This window comes from Anarhichas minor, unplaced genomic scaffold, assembly GCF_050575085.1.
Source record: "Anarhichas minor isolate MPS153535 unplaced genomic scaffold, ASM5057508v1 ptg000074l, whole genome shotgun sequence".
NCBI classification, from domain to species: domain Eukaryota; kingdom Metazoa; phylum Chordata; class Actinopteri; order Perciformes; family Anarhichadidae; genus Anarhichas; species Anarhichas minor.
This window is the reverse complement of record NW_027466520.1, coordinates 850,731-860,000: the sequence shown is the minus strand read 5'-3', so window position 1 is coordinate 860,000 and position 9,270 is coordinate 850,731. Positions and strand designations below refer to the sequence as shown.

At 43.0% G+C, this 9,270-nt stretch overlaps 2 protein-coding genes across 3 annotated transcripts in view; one reads left to right on the top strand and one right to left on the bottom strand.

Moving 5' to 3' along the window:
• Positions 1-4,973, bottom strand: part of mynn (myoneurin) — a 10,983-nt gene extending 6,010 nt beyond the window's left edge. The window contains exons 1-5 of one of the 2 annotated variants that reach the window (XM_076080466.1): positions 4,890-4,973; positions 3,683-3,744; positions 2,044-2,317; positions 948-1,960; positions 45-204 (exon numbers count right to left, since the gene is read on the bottom strand). In XM_076080466.1, coding sequence (XP_075936581.1) covers positions 45-204; positions 948-1,960; positions 2,044-2,309 — 1,439 coding nt within the window. In that variant the 5' untranslated portion in view covers positions 2,310-2,317; positions 3,683-3,744; positions 4,890-4,973. The remainder of the gene's footprint in view (positions 1-44; positions 205-947; positions 1,961-2,043; positions 2,318-3,682; positions 3,745-4,889) is intronic. The other variant, XM_076080467.1, reaches the window with a different exon arrangement.
• Positions 4,540-8,877, top strand: lrrc34 (leucine rich repeat containing 34). The gene is made up of 11 exons (XM_076080850.1): positions 4,540-4,559; positions 5,050-5,067; positions 5,836-5,945; positions 6,057-6,121; positions 6,208-6,294; positions 6,461-6,589; positions 6,707-6,802; positions 6,890-7,044; positions 7,161-7,316; positions 8,022-8,148; positions 8,221-8,877. Exons 1-11 carry the CDS (start codon positions 4,540-4,542, stop codon positions 8,455-8,457), a joined length of 1,200 nt encoding a protein of 399 aa, XP_075936965.1. The 3' UTR covers positions 8,458-8,877.
• The last annotated feature ends 393 nt before the right edge of the window (positions 8,878-9,270 follow it).

Below are 9,270 nucleotides of genomic sequence, written 5' to 3'. Positions count from 1 at the left end.
CTGAGGTGTATTTTGCGTGTACCTGAGGTGTATTTTGCGTGTACCTGATGTGTATCTTGTAGTTGGATGAGGTAGCGAACTTGAAGCCGCAGCGCTCGCAGGTGTACGGCTTCTCCTCTCCGTGGTGCATGCGGCGGTGAGCGACCAGCTGACACTTCTGAGCGAAACACTTGTCGCACTCGGAGCAGTTGAACGGCTTCTCGCCTGCAACAAAACGCCGGAGACACAAAGTCAGAAAACACAGAAAACACTCGTTGACGTCAACTCGATGTCTCTGGTATTTGATATTACTGGTCCTCTACTTTAGGGGTGTGCTCATGCTGCTCTCATTAATTACTACAAACGAATCATACACCCTGATGCATCTTATCATCAGTTAACTGTAGTTAATAGAGGACGATTTGAATAAATCTCTTCACTGTGTGACGTAGAAGCGCCGCTGCTCGTTTTCCCTACAGCTCAATAAGCCTAATATTATATTTCTTAAATACGTGATTATTTCTTCTAATGCTAGCAGAGCAGAGCTGATCTGTATTTCAGGATTCCTCCACTAAAATACACTGAAGGATAATCTGTATTTGGCTGACAGAAAACCAGACAATTATGATCAATTGTTTGCTTCTCAAACGGGAGGATTTGCTTCTACTCTGTGCTTTAAACTGAATATTTTGGGGTTCTTTGGTCGGCCAAAACAAAACATTCAAAGAGCTTGAAGTTATGAGAATTTATTGTCTTGGTCCTCGTATTGTATCGTATTTAGTTTTTGTTGTATATGGACTCGTGTGTCTGGAAATAAAAGTTGAATATAAATATAATTGATAAATAAAATGATCATAAGCACACAGAATCCCTAGTTTACTTCTTCAGGACGACCGTACCCAAAATGGCAGAAAAAACAAAACTCGAAATCCCCGTGCAGGCGGTTTATTGGTCGTCGCTCAGCTCACCTGTGTGGATGCGCAGGTGAGTCTTCAGCTGGGTGGCTTGCCGGAAGTTTTTGGAGCAGAAGATGCAGACGAAGGGCTTCAGGCCCTTGTGGATCTTCTCGTGTCGCCGCAGGCTGCTCACGTCTTTGAACAGCTTGTTGCACTCGGTGCACGACAGCGACAGCTCGTCCATCTCCGACAGATCGCGTTCCCCGATGTCCAAGTCCTCGTCATCCTCGTCGTCCTCCCCCATCATCATTCCCAACATGTCGTCGTCCGACCCCGCCCCGCCGCTCTCCCCTTCCTCTCCCTCCTCCTCCTCCTCCGCCATCTTCCTCCTGCCCCGCCCTCTGCCCCGCCCCCTCCCACGGCCACGCCCCCTCCCGCCGCTCAGCCGGGGCTTCTTTGCCAGGAAGTCGTCGTCGTCGTCCTCCCGAGAGGGGCTCCAGTCTTCGGAGAAATCCCCGAAATCCTTCACGCTCCCGTCAGAATCCTCCAAAAACAGATCCTCTGTTTTAATACCACCTCTCCCTCTCCCCCTCCCCCTCCCTCTCCCTCTCCCTCGGCCTCTCCCCCTCCCCCTCCCCCTGTAGCCCTGGGTTTTGGGTGTGCCGTCGACCGAGCTGCTCGGCTCTACCTTCTCGCCGCTAAATCTCTTCGGCCTGCCTCTCTTCCTTCCCGTTCCTCTTCCAGCGCTCTTCGGCGTGACGGGGGTGTACTCGTCGTCGCTCTTCTCTCCCTCTTCCACATCCACAAAGCCGGCCTCCTCGCCTTGCTCTCCCCCACCGGCCGCAGCCGCCGCCGCCGCCCCCTCCTCCTGACTCTCCCCCGCGACGGAGACGATGGACAGGGGGACCGGTGAGGAAGGGCTGCCGGGAGAGGCCGGACTGGGAGGAGAGAGACCGGCTTCTTTATCCATCTCCGACTGGGACGTTTCACTGAGCTCGGCCCAGTGGGGGGTCTCCACCAGATACTTTGTGGCCTCCGATATTCCCAGGAACACGGCAGCTCGACGCACAGCTGCTTGTCTGGTGCTGAAAAAACAAACATTTTAGTCTTTCGAGCTACTTGACGAATCGTTGAATCTAAAAACACCCGAGCTGAAGCCGTTTTTTACCTGCTGAGGTTCATCTGTCCGGTGTAGATGAACTCCAACAGCTTCTCCAGAGCGTAGCGGCTGACCTTCTCGGGGTCCAGCGTGGTGACCTCCTGGCCCTTTTCCGCCTGGGTGGAGAAGTACTTGCTGAACGCAGCCAGGATGTTGCGGTGGGCTCTGAACTCCACGTCTCGCACCATGATGGTTATATCGCACAGGAAGTCCATCTCCCGCTGCTGATGTAAGCGCTGCAGCAGCAGCTTCCCGTGATTGGTGACCTGAGTCATTTCTGCTGCTGACAAACGATAGAAGAGACACATTTACGCCTCTGTGATTAGATTCCTCCTCTTGTTGAGGTGTCGTCCTCTGGGGGGCGCTGCAAGAGGATACAACCAACTGAGAAGAGTTTAATTTCAGGAGAAATAAGCCTCATGAACTACAAAAGGAAAACACAATCTCTTTAATTATTGCTGCTACAAGATGTTCACGGTTTGATTTATGAGATGGTTTTAATAAGTCTGTTTGAACACTTGTGCACTTAAAGCAAACAGTGAACGTCTGCTGCACTGACAACACAAACGAATGTCTCTCACACAACAAAGAGCGTCGTTCTATAAAACTATCATGGTGGTCTGCAATAGTCGCTTAATTACATTTGAGAACTTTAGAGACATTTCTGACACCAAAAGGGTACATTTTATCTAACTGAGGATGAAAATCAAAACAATTAACAAGTGTTAACGTGACAAATGTGATGTAATGTATTTTTAAATACATCTTCAAAGTTACTATTATTAATTTTTCTTAATGTCAATAAAAGCCAAAATCTAAAATGTTAGTCGGTCCTAACCTTTAGATAAACCTTTAAACACAGCTCACACATATAAAGTTTAATCATCTTTCTCTATAATATATTAAAAAGGCTCAATAATTCCATAAACAGCCGGCCATTGTACTTAGCAAAGATTATAAAACAGGAAGTAACCGTGTGGCTCACTGCTTGTTGTTTTTACGTTATTTTTGGACAACAATGAGCTCTACAGTCAGACAGACAGGATTAAGAAGGACCCGTCTCACATCCGCTTCAAGCTTTTCTTTCCTCCTCACGTCCACAACACGACGAGAACAAGAAGACAGGTTTGATCCGTTCTTATGTAGATAGTAAGCAAAGGGGCACTGTTGCATTTAGTGTTGTATATTATAGGGCTTTTCATGATTTATCTCCTCACTTTCATGTCTTTGTATTCATATCTTTTTGCATGTGCAATACTTTACATATATATGTATTTTGTGTCTTTGGTGTACTACTGTACTGCCTCATTTGCTATGTACTGATTCAAGTTGATTGCAGCAATATTTCCCATAAATAAAGTATATCTTATATCTATGGTAAAGAAGAATACATTATATCAGGCATGAGAATAGGAGAAATACTGACTTTTTGTAGTTTTGAAGTACTTTATTAAAGAGTATTTAATACTTATTCAGGCCTTTAAATAAACTAACATGAAAAGATACATTTAAGGTCCGACAATTCAAATTGAATACGGTTTAATAGGAACAACACAAACAGAATATCTCAATTAAATTAAAATCAAATATGACCTCAAAGCACATCATTTAAATTATAAACATTAATATAATAAAAGTACCAACTTACTCTCAGTAGTGTGTCTGCTTCACCGCCTCCTCTTTCTGTTACTCCTAAATGTGTAGCTTTCTCTGTTGGAGATAGTTATGAATAAATAGAGAGATGGATAGAGAGACAGATAGATAGATGAATAGATAGATGAACAGATAGATAGATAGATAGAGAGACAGATATATAGATGAATAGATAGATAGATGAACAGACAGATAGATAGATAGATGAACAGATAGATAGATAGAGAGACAGATAGATATATAGATGAACAGATAGATAGATAGAGAGACAGATATATAGATGAATAGATAGATAGATGAACAGATAGATAGAGAGACAGATAGATAGATAGATAGACAGATAGATAGATAGATGAACAGATAGATAGAGAGACAGATAGATATATAGATAGATAGATGAACAGATAGATAGATAGATAGATAGATAGATACTTTATTAATCCTGCAAGGGGAAATTGTTCGCTACAGCAGCATGATGATACAGGTAAAGCAATCAGAGTAAAAAATATTAAATGTAAAAAATGCACAATATCTATACAATGAAATAGAATAATATTAACTAACTAAACAGTAGTGCAAAGTTTAAATTAACTAACAATGAAAAAACCAAGAGCATCAATACGTGTAAGAAGACAATCAATGGAGCACAATTAAAGCATTAAAAACAATACATTCATCGTGTATATAAACACTCTAATCGACGATATAAGTCTCTAGAATCAGCAGCTTTGACAGCTGAGATGGAAAAGAAGTAGTTTTGGAAAATAAAAGCTCCCGCCTGCTTCCTGAGCAGGCCTCAATGCTAATGCTAGTGCTAACAGCGGTGTCGTAGATAGCTTAAACTGACTCGTAATGGTGGTCTGTCGATACACGTAGGTAGGTGAATACTTCGTGTACTATGCCAGCCACGTGAGGGGCGATTATAGCGGTTCACCGTTAAACCAGCGTGGGTGAAATGTACGAAGCTAACTGTGTTTTTTTGGTAGTGGCGAAAAGCGCGGACAAAAAACATTGTGCTCTTATTTCGAAGGTTCGACGGTTTGTAACCGGCGACACAAAATGTCGACACAAAATGTCAGAATTCGGCTTATTTCACACGACGGGTCGTGCCAAAACATCATCGTTGATTATAATACATCGCACGTGCTAATGTACTTATTATTTAATCCAGCACAAAGTAAATAAAAGCAGGAAAAAAGTACCTTCTAAAATCCGCGATCTTCAGCCATTATCCCGTGACATCAGTGGCTCTCGCGAGACTTCGACGTTCAAAGCAAAGAGAGCTTGGGTCGGTTCAAGATGAACACCGCCACGTCCAGTCAACGGACGGGAGTGAGCTGTGATTACGATCGCAAAAAACAGAATTGGGAACAAAAATAAGTAATTAACTTTGAATGAATCCACATTTTAATCCATAGACGTCTGTTTAACTGTTTAAGATCATGGCTTCTATTTCGGGCTGTATTCATGTATTACGAGATTAAGAAGACATTTCGTGTTATAATAATTATCTCAACGTGAATTTAAAGTTGTGAAGATTGTTTTTTTTTGTCGTTATTTTCTCGTTTGTCCTTCGCGAGACGCCATCTACCCTTGTTGCCATAGAAACTCAAACTCCACTTGCAGGCTGGACAATGTATAGAGAAAACATGTCGGAGTTTTACGCCGCTGTGTGCGCAGAACATGAGATAGAAATAAATCCACACGTCTTACACGTTTTAGAGAAGACGACGGGAACGGAGTATGTGGTTAAATGTAAAATAAATGACTAAAAGTTGACATTCTTTAGCTGAAGGGGAACTGATAAAATAACACTTCGGAGATAAACTGTTGCCTTCAGGTGCTGCTGGTTAATACTGAGACTATCTATGACAACGTCACAGTTTATAAATACAATGTTATTACTATTACTTATATGCTTTGATTAATAGGCTACCAAAAACATAGATTAAATGCCTCTTTTTATTTTAATTTTACTATTATTTATATTCATTTAGGGGGGGAAAACAGGGTTCAGATCTTATGCGGTGCACCTGAAGGCAGCATTGATGTCTGATCATCAAGTCAATTTAAGTGTTGTTTATTTGGCAGTAATGTGTATTCTCTCTCTCGCTCTCGCTCTCTCTCTCTCGCTCTCTCTGGCAGTAGTGTCACAATAGAACTGAGAGGAAACAACCGTCTGAGAGACATCCAGCGACTTGATGACGGAGACGTTCTTGCTCTCTCAAAATGTTTGAGAAACCACACAAGTTGGACAGGTGAGCGTGACAGGTGAGCGGTCGAGTTTAGGTGAACACCTGAACTAAGCAGGACACTTTTAATTATTATTATTTTAAACAATCTAAAAGTAGTTTTGTTTGTACCAACAGGTCTTGATGTCAGGTACAACAACATAACAGATGAAGGGGTTGGACACCTGGTTGACCTCCTACAGGTGAGCAGGAAATGGAGGATGTTATTGATTAGATTCTATATCTTTATTTCATAATTCATGTTTATCTTTCTGTTTCCACCGAGCAGCAGGACAGCTCATCTCTGCGCTCTCTGGACTTGATGTTCAACGACATCCGGGGAGACGGAGCTGAAGTTCTCGCCAAGAGCCTGCAGGTTTGTGCTTTTACATATTGTCAACAAATCACAAAGAAAAGACCAAACAACAACAGGCCGCGAAGGCCTTAATGCCAAAAGCCTACAGGAAGGCGGCCATTTTGAATCTCTCTCTCCCCCCTCCCTCGTTCTCTCTCTCTTTCTTTTTCTCTCTCTCTCTCTGTAGTGTAACAGCACCTTGCTCTCTCTCAGACTGTCCAACAATAAGATAGAGAACAGAGGAGCCATGCAACTGGCCAGCATGCTGCAGGTGAACAGCACCCTGAGGGAGCTGGAGCTGGCCGACTGTGACCTGGTAAAAACACACACACACACATATATATATACATATATATAAATAGTATACTGTCCCTGACGCTGGTACTTTTGGTACAATGAGTAACCACAAGAGAAAGTCATCCTTCTCTTACAGGACACTCAGAGCGTGATAGCGTTCTCCATCGTCTTGAAAAGCAACAAGACTCTTCGCTCTGTCGATGTCAGCCGGCCGCTGCTCTTCAGCCACCAGGTACGAACAACACGTCGAAGATCACGAACACAAAGAGTCGGTTATTGTTTCCAGGTGTACATGAGCAGATAATAGATAGTCTCTCAGGAGGAGTGGGCTGTGCACGTCGCTGAGATGCTGGCGGTGAACAGCAGCCTGGTGGAGCTCCACCTGGGGAAGATGGGGATGACCGACACGGGGATGGAGAGGCTGACCAGAGGCCTAAGGCTCAACGGCAGCCTGCGCTACCTGGACCTCCGCTGGTAAGAGACACAAACATCCTCCACATCAAAGCTGTTCCTCCTGCTCTTCTGGATTAATGGAGGCGAGTCTCTGCTCTTGTCCTCCCGATCGTGTCTTTGTGTTTTTGTGTGCGCAGTAACCGCGTAACTCGCGACGGCGTGCGTCATCTAGCCGACCTGCTGAAGAAGAACCGGACCCTTGAGGTCGTAGATCTGTCGTCCAATGGGATTGAAGATGAAGGCGCCGCGTACCTGAGCGAGGCCGTCGCCTGGCCGGGCTGCGTCCTGAGAGAGTGAGTCCAGAACATCCAGTTTTTACTCATTTTAAAGGGTTTTAAAGGTCCGAAGAGGAGAAGGTATTAAGTATTTCACTTAGTCTAAGGGTTTTTAGCGACCTGAAGAGGAGTGAGTTCCATTTATTTTCTAAATTTAAGTTTTTTTAAAGGTCTTAGGAGGTAAAAGTATCAAGTATTTTTACTTAATTTAAGGTCTTTTAATGGTCTGAGGAGACGAAAGATTGAGTATTTTACATTTTTCTTATTTTAAGTATTTTAGAGGTATGAAGAGGTTAAGGTATCTATAGTTTATTTTTATATAGTTTGTTTTACTTTAAGGATTTTTAGCAGCCTGAGGAGTTTTTAGGACTTTTTTAAAAAAATATTATTTTAAGGGTTTTAGCAACCTTTAGCGAGGTCTGAAGAGGTTTAATCATCCAGTTTGTTCTACTTTAAGGTTTTCTAGAGGCCTGAGGATTTGAAGGTTTCCAGTAATTCATACATTTTAGGACTTTTAGAACGTATGCAGTTTATAAAACGTATTTTATTTAAACATTTTTAGAAAAATTTAAGGGTTTTAAAGATTAGAAGATGGAGAAAGTTCAGTTACACCTATGTTAAGGATCTTTGTGGTCTGAAGAGGGCAAAATATACCGTTTTTAAAATAAATTTTAGGTGACTTAATTATTACTTAGATAAATAAACACAGTTTGTGTCTGTCAGGCTGTCTGTCCGCAGTAACAACATCAGGACGGAGGGTCTGCTGTCTTTGGCTCATGCTTTGAAGGTCAACACAACTCTGGACCATGTTTACATCTGGGGGAACCACCTGGAGGAGCCCGTCTGTCAGGTAGCATGTTCCACACGTCCCGTCACTTCACTGTCAAACTCATATTTTAAACTCTGAACTCTCCCTCTTCAGGTCTTCAGGGAGCTGATCGCCAGCGGCCGCCTGCCTCCGGAGCAGACGGACATCAGCGCGTACGAGGTGAACGGCCGGGTGTTTCTCGCTGAGGTCTTCCACAGTTTGAGGAGACGCTATTACAGGACAAACAGCTTCGATACAGACACACGCCCCACCAACGAAGCCGCCGGCCACGACTCCAGCTTTACGCTCCACATTGAGAGTCAGCAACATGTTTCCCTGCAGTCCAGCTGAGCTTCAAAACCTCTTATGAGTAAGGGTTACGGTATTAAAGAGCGTAAAAAACAAACGTTAGCCTGTTTTATTTTGGGGTTTTGAACATGTTTTATGAATCTCTGAAATGAGAAATTAGTGTTTTAGCATACTAGCATCTTGGCCCAAGGGGTGCCACTCATTTGGTTCAGAGTAAAACCTCATGACCCGTTTTTATCGATCCCTGCATTTTTTCATGATCGCTACAAACAGGTTTCCTGACAATATCCCTGTGATCTTTCCTGTACTTTGAGATGAATGCTAACATGGCATGTTAGAATTCTAACTCGCTAAAGTATTCTGTAATCATACACAGTGGAGGCATGTTAACATGGCAAAACACTGAATGTTGCACGCTATTATATCACCATGTGAATATCCATTAGTTAGTAAAATGCTGCTGTTAGCACGTTAGCATTCAGCTTGGATTGGTGTGTTTAGCTCCACTCGCTCTCAACACACATTGGACTGTTTGAGTTTTATTCAGTAATAAATGGCAACTAGCAAAATTAATCTTAATGTTTTTAGCAGACTTAGATGTTACCCCACAATTTACGATACTCTTTTGAGAGTTTTGCGAGAGTTTTAGTAAGTTCTAGGGAATTGTGGTTTACCATCGAGACCTTTTTAGCATGCTAGCACTTCTAGCATACTAAAAGTTCATCGTAACATCTTTTTAAAATTGTTCCTGACTTTCTTGCTCCACAGGAGATGAATCGTCAACATTTGGATTGCTACACTCAGGTTTTACCACCCAAAACGTCAGTATTCCTCTCGAACAAGTGACAGAATCCC

Coding starts and splice junctions, on each gene's coding strand:
- lrrc34 (XM_076080850.1), top strand. CDS start 4,540: ATGGTGGTCTGTCGATACAC. Junction 6,590..6,706: donor AGCTGGCCGACTGTGACCTG/GTAAAAACACAC, acceptor CTTCTCTTACAG/GACACTCAGAGCGTGATAGC. Junction 8,149..8,220: donor TGGAGGAGCCCGTCTGTCAG/GTAGCATGTTCC, acceptor CTCCCTCTTCAG/GTCTTCAGGGAGCTGATCGC.